General features: G+C 33.9%; 1 protein-coding gene and 1 long non-coding RNA gene across 4 annotated transcripts in view; both read left to right on the forward strand.

Moving 5' to 3' along the window:
• Positions 1 to 1,754: 1,754 nt before the first annotated feature.
• On the forward strand, positions 1,755 to 9,898 carry LOC149033113 (uncharacterized). The gene is made up of 2 exons (XR_016176027.1): positions 1,755 to 6,209; positions 6,671 to 9,898. It is a non-coding gene; the product is annotated as an uncharacterized LOC149033113 (long non-coding RNA).
• Positions 9,899 to 10,634: 736 nt separating this feature from the next.
• Positions 10,635 to 18,212, forward strand: part of LOC107067045 (uncharacterized) — a 67,579-nt gene continuing 60,001 nt past the window's right edge. For all 3 annotated transcript variants that reach the window (XM_089170714.1, XM_089170716.1, XM_089170715.1), the window contains exon 1: positions 10,635 to 11,438. In XM_089170714.1, the coding sequence (XP_089026840.1) occupies positions 11,336 to 11,438 (103 nt within the window). In that variant the 5' untranslated portion in view covers positions 10,635 to 11,335. The remainder of the gene's footprint in view (positions 11,439 to 18,212) is intronic.

Consider the following 18,212-nt stretch of genomic DNA (forward strand, 5'->3'; position numbering starts at 1 on the left):
GAAGGCGATTATAACGGCGACGATGGCGACCATGGCGACGACGGCCTTTCCGTTCTGAAGTGTGTTCTCTTTTTTTTTGGTTTTTATTTTTTTGGTTTATTTGTTTATTTCTTTTTTTATTTCTATTATTTTCTCTCGCATCATCCTTATTATCATCATCATTATTATTATTATTATTATTATTATTATTGTGATTTTTATCTATTGGAATAATTCGAATTATTATCTACAACAGTTAGTGTCTGAAATTTAATCAGAAGAGAAATAATTTGAAATGATACAAAATGGCTTCCTCCAATATTAATGTAAATTAATTTGTTAAATATTAAATATTATGTTAATGTAATTATATATTTATCATACATTATAATTATTTATATATATATATATATATTATTAATTTAGTATAAAATTATTATTTAATTATATATTAAAATTTATAAAATAAAATAAAGGGTTTATTTTGAATGATTGATAAGTAAATTGTTTTTTGAATATTATACAATTTTAATTGTAATATTATATAATTTTTCAATATAAAAAATTGTTTAAACAATTAATTATATAAATACAAATTAAATCGTATAATCTAATGCAAAATATAAAGAATAAATAAATTGTAAAGAAAGAGAAAGGGGTATATTTCGTGTAAAGTAACTCGCTTCACCGAGCTACGAGGTTCACCTTCGACCCTTCCGACGGCGCCACCCCTAACCAACTACCCCTTCTACCCCCAACGTTGTTACCACTACCACTACCACTACTACTACTACTACTACTACTACCATCACCAATAGAAGCAGCAATGGTTCGTTGTCGCCTACTCTCTACCCCACTTTCGTGCTACCACCAATGTATTCCTGGCGATTCGCACTGCAAGGTCAACAAACTTTTCTCCGATAAAAAATAAATGAGTAACGCGTAGGACTGTTTGAAATTGTAACAGTGGCAACCGTGAGGGGAAGATTACTTTCTCTCTCTCTCTCTCTCTCTCTCTCTCTCTCTCTCTCTCTCTCTTGTGTCTCTTGATACGATACGAGATACTTTAAAGAGAGGCACACTTTTTATTAATCTTTTCGAAAGAACTTTTCAAGATCACGAGTTTTCTTTTTATGAGAAATCAAACTAAACTTACCGTTGACTTTGTTTTGATTTATTTTCTTATTTTTTTCTTTTCTTTTCTTTCTTTCTTTCTTTCTTTCTTTCTTTCTTTCTTTCTTCACTTTTCGATAAAGATTAAAGTTAGATAGAAAGATCGAAATTTTATCGTATCTCAATTATTCCAACTTAACGTTCTGTTTGTAAATACGAAGTAATATTGAAATTGTACAATTATATATACAAGTCGGTAATTATTAAAAGTGAACTAATTGTAAAGTCATACTTTTGATTATTTTTTTTTTTTCAAAATTGATTTTTCGTAATGGAGAGTAATAGTAAAAGTACATATGCATATATTTATTTTTGAAGAAATAATTTTTATATATGATTTAAAAATATTGAAAATATATATTCTATTTTTAAACATTACATATACATTATATTTTAATATTAGTAATAAAAGAATTCAAAAAGTCGAAATAAAAGAAGGGTAATTTATTGAAACATTATTTAGTAATACCATTTAATTATTATTTCTGAATAATATTTAACATTTGTATATAAATCTCTTTATAATTAACATTTTTTTTTTTAACCATCCATACAACTAATAATAATAATAATAATATTGCCATCGTATATTAAAAATTACAATTAATATTAAAATTTCTAATTATCTTTATAATTAATTTTTTGTATAAATCGTCCACAACTAATAATAATAATAATAATAATAATAATAATAATAATATTGCTATCGTACAATTAATATTAAAATTTATGTATAATTAAAATATAAAAACAAAAAAATTCATTTAAAAAAATACCATTAACAACGGATATTAAAAACATCGATCGAGAAAAGAAAAAAGAAAAAAGAAAAAAGAAAAAGGATAGTAGATAAATCGAAATCGATATGGGGTTGCTCATAAGCAGCGAATAAAGCTTGAATAAACGAAAGGGGGAGAATAGATCGCGAAAAAAGGGGTTGAAACCGCGTGCCGATAGTCGACAACAACGACTAACTTTCCTTGTCGTGTTGTCGTTGGTAGTCGTCGTTGGTAGTCGTCGTTGGTAGTCGTCGTTGTAGTCGTCGTAGTCGTTGTCGTCGTTACGATCGATCGAAATGCGACGAATGTTTACGGTCTCTCAGCTCGGGCCGCGCGAACCCGAAGAAGCCATTGCCCCCTTCCTTCTTTTATCTCGCAATATGAACACTTATACGCCACTTAATTACCAATAATCGAACGAACCACGATCATTCTTGACAATTCACAATGTGATTCGGAGATCTTCAACTTCGTCGTCGTCGACCATAGCAAAAAAAGCTTAACAATTATTTTTATACAATTATACAACGATAACTGTATGTATATCTCTTTGACAATTTTTATAAAAATTGTCAGATCGTCTTTTTTTTCGTCTTTACATATCTTCCTCTCTTTGACCATTTTATACAAAAAAAAAAAAATCTTCTATTCTACAAAAATCGAAGTATCAACAAAGGTCACCGAAACATTATCCCATATTCCGCATTCTCTAAATGTTCTCAACCGTTAAATTTACCTTTCCACCATTTCTAAAGGTAGATACACATAGATGTAACTATAACTACATATTATCGATATTCTCCAAGTCTATACACCATTATCGTTGCTCGTTACGCGACTCTTGAAATTTGATAACGGTTCGTTCCGTCTTCCATCGCTAAAGCATCTTTACATGAAATTACAAGTCACGCGGATTTATTTCTTCGATCAAAAAAAAAAAAGAAAAGAACAAAAAAAACGTTCATTCGTTCGTTCGTTCGTTCGTTCATTATAATAACGAATAATAATTTACGACAATTTCCTGGAAGATACGCGTTAGATACGTAAGCGTGCAAAATATAATAACGTAAAATGAAAACACCAAAAAAAAAAAATAAAAAGAAGAAAAATATAATATTAAAACAGAAAGAGGATAGAGAGAGAGAGAGAGAGAGAGAGAGAGAGAGAGGTAGAAAAAAGGGCCCAAAAGAAAAAAATTACTAACATGAGCGATTTACTCGAAGAGACAAGGTCGGAAAAGAGTAGAGTAGAGTAGAGTAGAGTAGAGTAGAGTAGGGTAGAGTAGGAGAAGAAGAAGAAGGTGAGGGATGTGATCGGGGATTTAGAGAGAGGGATGGAGAGAGAGAGTAGAGAAAAAAAGTAGAGAAAGAAGGAGAGGAAGAGGAGGTATAGGTTGAGAGAAGGGAAGAAGAGAGGAGAAGTAGCAGGTTCGTCGATCGGAGGGAAAAATCATCCTGTCGCGGTGATTAGCCGGCGCTAGGCGTTAACGTCGTCTCGGAGCACCAGCACCAGCACCAGCACTAATACCAACACCAGCAGCAGCAGCAGCAAGCAGGTTTGGTTGGTGGGAGCTTGAACCAAAGAAAGAAAGAAAGAGACAGAAGAAGAAGAAGAAGAAGAAGAAAAAATCTAGAGAGAAAGAGAAATAAAAAGAAAAGGAAAAAGATGCTGAAAGAGAGAAAGAGAAAGAGAGAGAGAGAGAGAGAGAGAGAGAAAGAGGGAATAGAAGGGAAAGAGAAGGAAAGCGAATCAGTCCCAGCAGCAAACAAGAAACGAGCCGCAATGCATTCGCTCTACTCGCGCGCTAGATATAAATACGCGACAGAGGGCAAGGAACCAGCCACGCCTGTGCAACGACAGCAGCTACTACTGCCTAACGCTACGTATATACTTATACCTGCATATATACGTATATACATACATACATATATATATATATATACGACGGCCTCGTTCATTGTGATAAAGCAAAAGAAGGAACAGCGTCGTATGCACACACCATCTCTTTCTTTTCTTTTCTTTTCTTTCTTTCTTTCTTTCTTTCTTTCTTTCTATATATATATATAATATATATGTATATAGACATATAGATGCTGTAGGAAAAAGCGAGAGAAAAGAAAAAGAAAAGAAAGAAAGCTGGCTGCTCGGAGCTGCCGCGTTCGTTCATACGAGAGCGCATTTGTTCGTTCGTTCCTTCGTTCATTCGTTTATTCGTTCATTCGTTCATTCGTTCGTTCCTTCGTTCGTTCGTTTGAGCGAGAGTCGAATGAGAGATAAATGTGGCCGAACGACTTTCTTTCTCTTTCTTTCGTTCTTTCGTTCTCGTTCATACGAGAGTTCATCTGTTCGTTCGTTCGTTCCTTCGTTCATTCCTTCGTTCATTCCTTCGTTCCTTCCTTGGATTGGTTCGTTCGTTCGTTCGCTCGTTCGTTTGTGGGAGAGTCGAATGTGAGACGAATGTGGTCGAACGAGTGAGACTTTCTTTCTCTCTCTTTCTCTCTCTTTCTTTCGTTCGTCCTACCCCTCCAACTGTTTCTTTCTCTCTTACACTCTCACACTCACTCAACTCAAAGAGACGCAGCCAAATATTGCATCGAAGGATAAATATAGTCGGGCCATGGGCTACACAACGGCAGGCAGCCTCGACCGCTTAACGCGCACTTTTCTTCTTCTTCTTCTTCTTCTTCTTCTTCTTCTTCTTCCTAACCGTCTTCTTTGGGACGGCCATCTAACCCCCGTTGGCATTCCTTACTCACTAGAACGACTAAGAAAGAAATCTTCTTCTTCTTCTTTGTCTTCTTTCTCTTTCTTATTCGTTCTTTCTCTTTGAGATCGTTAAATACGTTCGGTTGGCCGAGAACTTCGAAGAGGCAAATTCTATCTCTTTTTTTTTTTATTTCTTTTTCTTTTTTTATGTTCTTTATTTATTTCTTTCTATGTTTTTCTATCTCTTTCTAGCACGCAAGCAAATAAACGAAAGAACAAACCACAATGCGCAAATCTACCGACGCCGATTCTTAACGGAGCGTCGAATTACCGTAGGTTTTGTTTTACGAATATCTTCCCGCCTCCCTTTTCATTTTTAATAATCCTATTTTGTAAGCTGCTTTATAGATTTGTTATATAAAAAGATTTTTAGAGTTGTTTAGAAAAAAACATAACACGAAATCTACCAATGACGATTCTTAACGTAGTGTCGAGTTACCGTAGGTTCTGTTTTACGAATACTTCCTCAATAAAACTTATTCCCCCTTTTTCATTTTTAATAATACAATTTTGTAAGTTTTATAGATTTGTTATATAAAAAGATTTTTAATGTTATTTTCAAATTTGGGACTATTTAAAATCACACATGTTTAATCAATTAACTACTAAATATTATTTGGCGAATGTTTGAATAATATGTTTCCGTGTATACGTTTTAGAAGTTCATTAAAATATTAATTAATCATATTACTTTCTAACGAGTGCATTTCTTGCATACTTTCATAGAAATAACATATGTTTCTTACGAGTTTTTTTATAATTAGAAAATCAATTATGGCAAGTTACAGTCTTTGTACAAAGTTCAACAAACTTTTTGCGATATATGGTAGATTTTGCTTGGCTTTAAAACGAGTCTGTTATTTTTTTTATTACTTTAATCGTAAGACATGTATCACGTTTGAAAAGAAAATCTTATTTTTATGTTAACAATTAGTACTTTTTTTGAATAAAAAAACAAAAAGGTACCTCTCTTGTCAAACATGTTTATTATTACCAAAATATCATTTAAATGAAAAAAAAAAAGTAATGAAATTATATGTAAATATAATTTTGATTTTAATATTACACACATGATCAGATCTTAATTTGAATTAGTCAATTCTTATACCGCGTGCAAAATTCACTTAAACATTATTTTCGTTGATTTAAATATTAATATATTCGTCGTTAATTATTAAATCAAGATAAAAAAACCGATAATAGATATACCGCGCATTGCAAGTAATTAAGCGAAGCTAAAAAGAGGTGAATCTCAAAAGATGGCACCACTAGTACGTACATTAACATGAATGCAAAACAATCAAATTCCCATGAGGGTCTTTACGTAAGATTTCATTATTTTACGTTTCAGAATCAATTTCCCAAGGTATACGTCGTAAAATGTCGCGATACGAAGGGCGGTCGATTGCGACGAGCAGTGGGAGGAGGAGGAGGAGGAGGAGGAGGACGTTCCTCGTTCGTTGACCGAATCGTACGTTTTCTTTTAAACTCGTGACTACTACTATTATACAGGTGAACGTTCTTTATTCTACAAGAATTTATTATTTTATTATTATTCCAAATATAATGGAAATAAAACTTCTCGATTATTCATACATTTAATTCATTCAAAAAAACACAACATTATCGTAAAGAAATTTTTATTGATAGATCATTCTTATATAAAATATCTGATATCAATTTAATGATATATTTACATGCAATTTTATGTATGATTTAATTAATGGCATTTCATTCCTGGTTTTTGATACGTATCTCAATTTTTGTAAACATTTACTTCATGATTAATGATATTTCATCCAAAAATTATTATGAGATTGGACACTTGTGTGTTTTTTTAGAGTTCTATAGTTTTTTTTTTTTTTTTTCAAATAAAATATCGTATAAATTAAAATTCAAACAGTTTTTTTTTTTAATGGCTTTGATATTTTGGTTAATTCGATGAAACTCGTTTTGGTTTTTTTTTTTTTTAGGTTTCGCTTGAAAGATATTTTGGAAAAACAGAAATGTTGAAAAAAATTATAATTCGAATTGGTACGATTAAGTCGTGCAAAAAATCTTTACTGAATGTATAAGAAAAATAAGAAAAGATGAAGAAGAAGAAGAAGAAGAAGAAAAGGTTCTTCCAGATCGGACACCCCTTATCGTCGTGCACGCATTACGAGCGGCGATAACTCGTAATCGGGTCGGTACAAGGATGCATTGTACGTGCCGTTAGATTTACAACGTTCGCCTTTGACGTTTTTATCTCCGACGGCGAAAGAACGGCGTCTATCGATGATAGAGTTGAAACGAACCAACGTGTTGTTGTTAGCTTCGACTCATCTAATTTCTCTGTACACTTATTATTACTTTTTTTTACATTTATTATTTATATATTTAATAATTTAATTAATATTATTATTATTATTATTATATATCTAAAATATATTATTATTATTATTATTATTATTATTACATATCTAAAGTGACAGAGAATAATATTTTATAATATGAATATGGTCGCCATAGTAAGAACACCATTTGCCGCCATTTTGGTGTGCCAAATTTATTCGTGATAAATTCAAAAAAAAAACAAACAAACTAATTGTAACTATCTGATTGAAAATCACATATCATATCCATAATATATAAAGTATTGCTATATAAATCTATAATCATTAAAGTACATAAAATGTATACTAAGAAAAAGATACAAAGAATCTATAGAATAGATAATCAAAAAAGAAAATCTTTATTAAAAGAGTTAGTCTATTACGATGGGCAAAGTACAAGTAGCAAAGTAGATAAGAGTCAAAGAATTCGGACGATAAAGAAAGTCCAAAGTGTGTTATGATCGTAAGACGGTCCAGCGATTTCATCTTTTATCATGGAAGAAGCGTCATCGCGAGCGCGTGGGATTTTCGCGGGAGTAACGCAGGTGAAAGGGTATATACGCGCGCTTTGTTTTCGCACGAGGTGCACCCGTGCACGTGGTTAGGTGCGCGCGCGCGCGGGAAAGAGAAAGAGAAAGAGAGAGAGAAAGAGTCAGTGAAAATCATCGTGCGCGGTCATCGAAAAGGGATGCTAGTGGGGGATGCCTTTGTTACTGGTAGCGTAGTTGGCGGGAAACGTGCGTGACTGGAGAAACTGGCGGAAGGAGGTCCTAATCTTTTCGCTCACTCTCTCTCTCTCTCTCTGTCTCTCTCTATCTCTTTCTCTGTCGTAAACATCAAACCAACAAGAAGGAGGAGAAGGGAAGACGCTACATAGAAGTAGACGACGACGACGACGACGACGACGACGACTACGACGACGAGGACAACGACGATGACAACGACCGTTATCGCGGAAGTTCGGCAATTATAGACGCGCGGAGAATCGCCTTTTCTCTTTTTCCTCCGGGTTTTTTTTTCGACGAGTGATATTGATTTGGGAGAGGCAGTTCGTATTCGTGGCACGAGCATACCTTGTGACTCGTGAAAAGAGAGAAAAAGACGGCATCTGACAGGGGAAGTGGGGTGCTAGCGGGCAGGGGGCTGGGGTTGGGTGGTATGGGTGGGTAGGTGGGAGAGGGAGGAGGGATGTGGCCAGCAGCGCGATGCATCACGGCGCAACGCGCATCGAGGGGGTACACCTCGCGGTGGGCTCACGGAGGGATGATCGCGTGGACGACCAAGAGAAAGAGAGAGATACGGCGAGAGAAGGGCAGAGCGGAGGTGGCCCGAGACCGAGGATCGCCTCCACCTTCCTCTACCCTTCTACTATTCCCTCTCTTTCCCTCCTGCTCCTCCTCCACGTCAACCAAACTCCGTCCCTCTACCGCTAGTCGAACAGCGACGCGACGCACGCTATCGCGTACCCCCTTCCATCAGTTCGACGAACGTATCTTGCCCCTCTGGACCCTCCAACCCTCTTCATTCCTCACTCTTTCTCTTTCTATTCTACCACGCCCCCCTCCCTCAACCTTTCTCGTCCGCCGTCGTCTCGTTCACCACCACTATGCCACCACCACCACCACCACCACCACCACCATCACCACCTCCATCGCCACCGGCAGTCGCAGACTCGGATACCGTGTCTTAACTCAGCCGTTGATTTTATCATCGATTTTGTGCTTTCGATCCTTAGTTATAGATCATAGATCTATTCTAAGAAAGAAATTCTTTCTTCCTTCGTTGATCTACGCGGATAACAGACTCTTAGAGTCATAATAAAGTTGAGAGAACAATAATTGTCTTTCCCAAGTAAAAAGAAATGCATATCATTGCCATCAACGAATTTTAATTCCGCTATGAAAAAGTAGGTGGCGCAGAGATTAGTCGGTGCGGTTATCATCGCGAGAGATGAATCGCGACAAAGAGTCGATAGTAATTTATTTACAAATGTATATATAAACCGATCGATTTAACGCAGTACGGAAAGTTTTCATTAAAGTTCATTATAGATTTAATCGAATATATATAAAAACGGTATAAAAAGATCGTTGGCTATATGTATAATATACGTGTAAGTATGTTAAACCACGATTAACACATATGAGTATGCATTAGACTGTATAAATAATTTTAACGTATTTGTTTTCCTAGACATTTGCACTATGTTTATCTCGTTATTTCTAATGCGAATACAATGCAAAGCAACGGAAATACACATGTATATATAAACAAAAGGGTTACGAGGCAACATTTCGACGCGCCATCTGTCTTCTAATGCAGAAAAGTAAAAATTGTGGAGATAGTGCATCGCGTTCGGATATATAAAGTTGGAGGGCCCTGAAGGCGAATCCGATCCTGTTGGGTTGTTGTAAGCGGCGGCGGCGGCGGCAGTAGCCTCCCCTCCCACCCTTGGGACGCGCGTCTCCACCATCCGAAAGGCGAACCAGTCGAGAGAGATCCCCCCCCACTCTGCCAGACTTGAGGCAGATCGTGCGCTGTTCGGTGCGGGGTGGTGCGGTGTGGTACGCGGCGTGGCGCGGCGCGACGTGTGGTATGGTATGGTGCACGGCGCGCCACCACGGAAGTCTGGCAACCTCGCTTCGCAGCTCGACAGTCTCTCGGTTTCTGCGAGTTACTCGGGGAAGTTCTCAGGCCGAGTCTGCTGCCGCGAGAGAGTTTTGTTCCACCGTAGACACGGCGCGCGCGCGCGCGGTTACACTTTAGTTAAAAAGAGTCAGCAAAAGAGAAAGAGAGAGAGAAAGAAAGAGAGAGAGAGAGAGAGGAGAGAGAGAGGAGAAATACAAATACAAAGAACGTGAGTGGTAACGAAAACGACGGTGACAGTGACGGTAACGGTGTGACACACGGTGACGGTAACGGAGACACAGAGACTGTAACGACGACGACAGTGACGGCGAAGACGACGGCAACCACGGCGGCGGCGGCGGCGGCGGTGGCGGCGACGACAACGACACGACGACGACGACGACGACAGTTAGAACGTAGATAGACACGCGAGAGAGAACGGAGCATGCGAGACCGTCACGAGACTGCTGCTGCTGCTGCTCCTCCTCCTCGTCGACGTGGTAGTAGTAGTAGTAGTAGTAATAGTAGTAGTCATAGCGATAGCAATAGTAGTAGTGGTGGTTGTGTCGAGACTAACGATACTACTAGTGGGAAGTGGCCATAGATCGAGTTTCGTCGCGCGCGCAAACACTCGAAAAAGAAGGAGAATAAGAGCGTCGAACGATACGAGAAAGAAGATAACGAAACCGAAATCAAATTTAAAGAGAAACGAAAGGAGAAAGAAGAAAAAGACGAAGACGCAGACAGGGACGAAGACAGAAACGAAGACGATAAGGAAGACGACTACGACGACGACAACAACGACAACAACGACGGCGGCAGCGGTGGCGACTACGGCTACAGCGACGGCGACGTCGAGGTCGGTGACGGTGACGGTGAAAAGCGGCGTCGGCGGCGGCAACAATACAGTGTCTTGCGGAGGAGTAGCGCGTGATCAGGAAGTGGAGGAGGAGTCGGACGAAGGAGAAGGAGGAGGTGGCCCAGGGGGAGGCGGCGGTGGAGGAGGTGGAGGAGGACGAGGAGGAGAAGAGGAGGAAGAGGAGGAGGCGGCGGTGGCGGTGGTGGCGGAGGTGGTGGCCAAGGTGTTTTTCACGGCCGCTAACCGATTGTCCGGTAACGTGCCAAGAAGGAGGAGGAGGAGGAGGATACCGACGACGACGACGACGACGACGACGACCACGACGACGACGACCACCACGACGACGACGACGACGACGACGACGGCGACGACGACGACGACGACGACGACGACGACGACAACGACGACAGCGGTGGCAACGAGGACGAGAACAAGGACAAGGACGAAGACGGATACCAAGAGGACGAAAACGGTTAATAATAAAAGCGATAATAAAAGTGTTGCTTGCAAAAGCGTTAAAGATTTTGGCGTTACCGCGCACCTTTACACGTTTCGTTTCGTTTGTGTCATCCCAACCGTCGCCGTGCAGGACGAAGACGAAGACGAGGACGATTCCGAATATTGGAACAAAAAGAAACAAGACACGAATAAAAAATATTTCATCGAGGACGCGTTGTGCTCCCGCGTTTCTCACCGCTACCACTTTTAGCTTTCTTATTATTCTTCTACGGTGTTGTGTGAGCCGCGAGCGCGCGCGCGCGTAAAAAACAGTGTAAATGGCGCTCTCAGCACAGAACCAGTCGACGTCCTACGTGAACTTGTACTACTCGATCGTCCAGCGTGCGGCGACGCGATATTTTAAGGAATACTACAATTCCGGTAAGTAAAAAAAAACAACCAAAAAAAATTGTCCAATTTTCTTATATTTATTCTTTCTCTTCTTCATCTTCGTCTTCTTAATCTTAATCTTCTACTTTTCCTCATTCTAAAAGTGCCCTTTAATAAGTCGAACAATAGCGCGCGCAACATTTCCATGTGTCCGCTGTTTGTTTTGCAAAAAGCTGACGCGAACGTGCTTTCGAATTTTCCCGCCGTGTCGTTCGTTTATCGCGTCTCCTGTTCCCCACCTATTAGCCACTTTCTTCCCACCCGGCGAGTGCGACACACGCGCCGTGCGCGTTGCAATCGAAAACAAGCTACGACTAAACCTAACGAAGGAACGAACGAACGAACAAGCGAACGAAAGAACGAACGAACGAACGAACGAACAGCCGGCAGAAATACACTCTCTTATTACACGACGCCTCAAACATGCCGACTAGACACGTGCTGCATCTTTTCAATGTGTTTTTAGAAATTTCAAAAAAGAACGTACGTTTGCTTGGCTATAAGATTATGATTGTGTTAAAATTCGTAATATGAAACAAAATATTACCCATTTTTTTTTGTCTTCTTCATATTTTCGAGACTAATTCTTAAACGATGAAAAAGAGTTTCTTCCTTATTACTAAGAATCATGTTTCAAGGAAAAAGAAAGGCCATCTTTATTTATAGTTTTGATAAGCCACGAAACATAAGGAACGAGAACGGCCGACGTGGGACGTTAACGCGTTCGACGAACAATCCAATTGGAAGCTATTTAAAGTCGAAAAAGGGGGCTTGTACGCGTGGGACAGGAGGCTTGTTCGCCGACCAGATAACGTCCGAAGAGGAGACAAAGTACCGTGAAGTCTCGTTCGCGTTCACTACGATCGAGGGATAGCGATTTAACGAGGGATCAACGATTATTCTTTCGTATAATGATTTACTACAAAACCACAAGCTCTCTTTCTCCAACTAGAAGACAATTTAACAAAACTTTGTTTTTCATCTCACACATATATTATATATTTCCGAATAATCCGAAATTTTGAATATTGTTTTAACACTAGATATACCAGACCAATTATTTTAACTTGTCGGACCGGGCCATTTTAATTCCAAATTTCTACTTCATGTAACATTTGATTTCTGTAAATAATTAAGCGTTTTGTTATTTACAAATGTCTCTAAATCTATCATTTATCTATTAAAATTATTATTGTTTAACATTTTGTGTTATTTTTTTATTTTAAAGCATTTTTTTGTATACACCAGTCATTTTGACTAATATGGTAGAAATAGATATATTAAAAATGGTGGTATATCTAGTGTTAAATTAAACATCCCTTTTACTAAATCTCTAACGTCAGAGTTGTTTCAATATAATTTCTTTGTTTGTTTCCAATCTAAATGAAAATAACGCATTTGAAATGAAACAATATGTTGCCATCATTTTCGAACTCTAACTGTTCTTTCATATTCCTTTTTTATGTCAGAATTTGTTATTTGGTTTTTTAAAACATACGCCAATTGAAAATAACTTTATTTGTCATTTTGTCGATCACAGAACATCTCACACGTGCTCGTTTGCATTCCTTGAAAAGGGTAGCGATCTCTCGACTCATCGTTTAAGAAAAATTTTATCGAATTACGTAAGTGTTTCGCGACATTTTTTTTTTATCGCTACTTACATATTATACATGTATCATATTTTTAATAATACACACGCACGAAACTTATAACCAACCAAGTTATCTCGGTCTCGGACATTACAGCTAAAAAAACTGTTCGATCGTGGCATTAGGAAAATTACACAAACACACAATTACACAGAGAAAGATTTTTTTGTCAATTTTTATATTATTAATATTAATCGATAAAGTCATTGATCGTTTTTCTACAATTGCTTTTTTAAAATATTTTTTTATTTTTATTTTTTTGCACAGAATATTTAATTAAAGTAACCTATATATCTCATTTGTCCGAATTTCATTTGTATTGGACAGAAAAAATATAAAAATAACACTTAAAATATTATATAATATTTAATAATAAAAATATAAATAATAATTTGATGTATAAATTGGTATGAATAAAATAAACAAATGTTATTCAAAAGTTATAACATCAATTGTACAAATTTATAAATGTTGTACTGTTCAAAATATTGACCACTAATAATATGCCGAATATTTTTTTTATAGATTTCTATTAATATCTGCAATTGTGTAGACTTTTTATTTCATTCTTTCAGTAACCTCAAGTTTAGTTATATCTCTGTTGGTTTGCTTAAAAACTTCTTCTTTTAGTTTAGTCCACAAATAAAAATCTACTAGGGTAAGGTCAGGTGATTTTAGGTGACCCAAGTTATTTTGTTCAAAGTGGGGAAAATACATTGAGTCATTCGAAGATGGTAAACAATATTTTTACATAATGGTTAAAAATCATATTTGTTTTTATATTTTATATAACATAGTTTAAAAAATATAAACTAAAAATAAAATAAACCAAAGAGTTAAATAAAAATATAAATCCAAAAATCGTTAATTTTATTTTAGGAAAATAAAAAAAAATATTCTTTCATTATTACTAAGTTATTTAAATTATTATATTATTAATTATTAAACAATTGAACGAAATTAATACTATTTTCAATATATATATATATATATATATGTGTAAATACTTGACAAACATATTCAGATAATAGAAATTACAGAATTTAAATATAAACTAAAAATAAAATAAATCAAAGAGTAAAATATAAACGAAAAATCATTAAAAATGCATGAAATATGTGAATGTGTATATATTATATTAAACGATAAGTTATAAATCTTTTCTATAAGAATTTATCGATAAGAAAAATGATTCAGCGTTCTAACACGAAAAGTAGTTAAGAAAAGAAAGATTTGGTGTCTCGATTTTCGATGATCCTCAGACGAGGGGAGTCTCGTTCGAGACTACGAAGTGTGGTTCCCGCCGGTCAAGGTGAACGTCGGAGCCGGTTCGTAAAACAAGGGAGTAAAAAGCAGAAACAGAGAGAGAGAGAGAGAGAGAGAGAAAGAGAGAAAGAGAATTCTCGACGAGATCCATCACAATTTTGTGGCCACAATCAAGAAAACGATGGTGTCTGATCGTCATCTTCTTCTCCTCATTATAATCTTACAAATACTAAACTTTGAAATAATTTATTCAAACTTGAATGCAAATAATCGCGTTGAATAAATTTCAATGATCATCAAATCATCAATGAAATAATATGAATCAAAGTATGTAGATAATAATAAAATATAAATTACTATTTTAATATCTACATAATCATTCTATCTTTTTTTTTTTTTTTTTAACAAATCTTATATACAATTGTCGTCATCATTATTTTAAAAACTACAAATTTGAAATCATTTATTCAAACTTAAATGCAAATTATTGAATATATCTTAATGGTAGTCAATTCATCAATGAAATAATATGAATCAAAGTATATATAGATTATAATAAAATATAAATTACTACTATTTTAATCTACATGATCATTCAATCTTTCTTTTTTTTTTTTTTTTGAACGAATCATCAATAGATTTTTTTTGAAATATAAAATTGTCGTCATCATTATCTTACAAATACTAAACTTTGAAATAATTTATTCAAACTTAAATGCAAATCGTTGAATAAATTTCAATGATCATCATCAAATCATCAATGAAACAATAAGAATGAAAGTATGTAGATATCGTTTAAAAAAAAAAAAAAAAATAATAATAATAAAATTTAAATCATTATTAATCTACATGATCATTCATCTTTTTTTGTGTGTTTTTTATTTCAACGATTCATCGATAAATCTTATGAGAGACTACACGATTGTCTAACGATTGTCTATATTATAGTACAGTTTAACAGAGATTTGTGATAGAAAGATGATCGGTTATAGAACAAATTAAAATGTCCACTTTCGATCGTGACTGTTAGAATATCGAATAATAGTGATACGTAACAAATTTGAAATCCGTTGCAATTCTCTGTTGCATTCAGGTACGAATAGCATTTGACAGACGCAAGCAAGCAAGACCGGTAAAAACATATCCAACTGTCAACGTTACTACCAATGACGTTTTGATCCTTTTCATTCTCTCTGCGCTTGGTCAACCTAACGCAACACATCAAAGATACTTTCTCTTATTTACAAGAATCGATTCGTCTAAGTCGTCGTTTATCTATGAGAAATAAATAAATAAAAAAAAATCAAAAAAAATAAAGAAAAGAAAAAGAAAAGAATAGATGTTACATTGTGTTATTATAACGGCAAAGTTACTATAAGTAAACTACAAAAACTATAAAAGAAAATAGTAAAGTTAAAAGGTTTTTTTTTACTTTTTTCATTTTTTTTTGTTTTTTTTTTTTCGTTATAATTTTACGATTAAATCGTCGTCAATCTATGTAGAAGTAAATAAATGAAACAAAATAGAATGAAAGAAAGATGTTACGTCGCGTTATTATCACGGCAAAGTTACTATAAGTTACTATAAAAGAAAATAGTAAAGTTAAAAGGTTTTTTTGTTTACTTTTTTTTTTTTTTTTTTTTATACAGATTTATTTAATTTAGATAATAATTTTGTAATTTTTCTCAATGTATAATAGTATAATAATACATTAAAAGATTACAGTGTAAATTTTAATGTGAACTAATAAAAACAATTACAAAAGTATATCTAAACAAAAAATATGTAATAATAGGAAAATATATATATATATATATATAAGATGGAATATATTTTGTTCTAACAAAAAATTCGACATATTATCAAATGTCAATTTATTATCTAATAATTATCACGTGAATTAATTTAAAATATGTCATGTAAATTATGTGTGTGTATGTGTGTAATATGAATTTTTGTTGTCTCGTTAAATGATTATAAAAAAAGAAAGAAAAAAATTCAAGGTATATCTGTTATTATTATTATTTTTTTTTTTTTTTTTTTTTGTAAAGAACAGATCTTTGTAGATTTTTCTGTTTCTTTTTCTTTTTCTTTTTTTTTTTTTTTGTTCAAAGTACTCTGAACACCTAAAGTTGTTAAACGAACGAACGATCGTCGTTCACACTGAGCAAAGTATCGAATGAAAAGTTTACGAGACAGTTCCGCAATAACATTCACATATACACGAACAACTCGGTTTCCATATATATCGATATATAATACCACTACCACTATCACAATTCGATAAAAAAAAAAAAAAAAAAAAAAAAGTTTCTTACCATTTTTCCGCATTCACGTGAACACAACCCAAATTCACATCGATAGTTCCTACAAATATAAACCCTGTTTTAATGTGTAATATTAACCTTGAACGAGGTTTTTTTATTTTTTTTTTTAAAGAAAAAAGAGAAAGCAAAGGCCATCATCATCTTTGATCTTTTGTATCCTAGGAAATTTTGGTTTTAATGAAAAAAAAAATTGCTATTGTTGTTAAGAAACAACCGGTTTTTATTTTACATTCAACCATACTACTACAGGTTACATCAAAAGTTATTAACGGATCATTTTAACAAATCAATTATGTAAGTTTTCTGTTTTTTTTTTTTCAAAATTGTTTTGATTTTATTTGTTTTATTTCAGTTTATAAATTTAAAAAGTTTAGGAGTTCTGTTACAATGTAGAAAAATGTCTCTGAATTTTCTTTTGAATGATTAACTATTAAAATTATTATTTACTTTTGACCCCTCTCGTATACAGTTTGACACTTTTTGAATTTTGTGAATCTTTCGAAAGGTTAAGAAAAAAAAAAAAAATCAAAAATTAATAACAAGTTTTGCCAGTTTGTTATCTAAACAATTAAAATTCAAATTATTTCTTCTTGGGTGGGTTATGATATTTTTCAGGACAACAAAATGTATATTAAAAACACGAAGTATTGCAAATTGGTTAATCGTCATTTTTGAAGTATTCAAAAGTCGAATATTTACAGGCTAATATTATTCAGTATTATACAGTAAATATTAATGATTAATATACTAACTAATACAGTTATTAATTATTCGATAAATTATCTTTTTTATGATTAGAAAAAATTATAGTAATTATTTGATATTGAAACAATTTTAATTTTATTTAGAAAATTACATTCGAATGAATTCAAATTGATACAACATATTTCTCTATTTTTATTAAGTTGTAATACTTAATATTGTAACATCAAAATATAAAATTGATATTTTGATTACGTTTATCAAATCCAAAATCTTTCAAAGATTAATGCTGATTAATTCAAAACGATTACAAACAAAATTCGATGAAATATTTTCCATTTTCTAATATCGATAATATAAATCGTGTGGTGGTGTGTTTTGTTTTCTAATTCTTTTGACTTATTTCAAGATATTTATAAAAGTAAATATTTATGAGAAAACTTCTTTAACTTTCTAGACGATCGACACAACGTATGTGTACTATAATATACATATATAGTAATTATATATATATATATATATATATATATATATATTTATATCGGAACGGATAATACTCGATTTCTTCGTCGGCTTCTTATCATCGAACAACAGTGAGATAAAAGCAAAACGCGAAAATCGTAAAATTTTCCATAATTCACTGTGAGATTCCTTAGAAATTATTTATTATTTTGTCAATTGATTTTTTTAAATTAATTTCTCAATATTACAAATTACAATCAAAATATAATAAAATATTATATTTTATATTATTATATAATTCATATTTTATTTTATGCATTATGATATAATATAAAATATAATTTATCAAATAATAT

Source organism: Polistes dominula, unplaced genomic scaffold (genome assembly GCF_049000335.1).
Source record: "Polistes dominula isolate Pdom_NZ unplaced genomic scaffold, Pdom_raw_medaka contig_79, whole genome shotgun sequence".
In the NCBI taxonomy this organism is placed as follows: domain Eukaryota; kingdom Metazoa; phylum Arthropoda; class Insecta; order Hymenoptera; family Vespidae; genus Polistes; species Polistes dominula.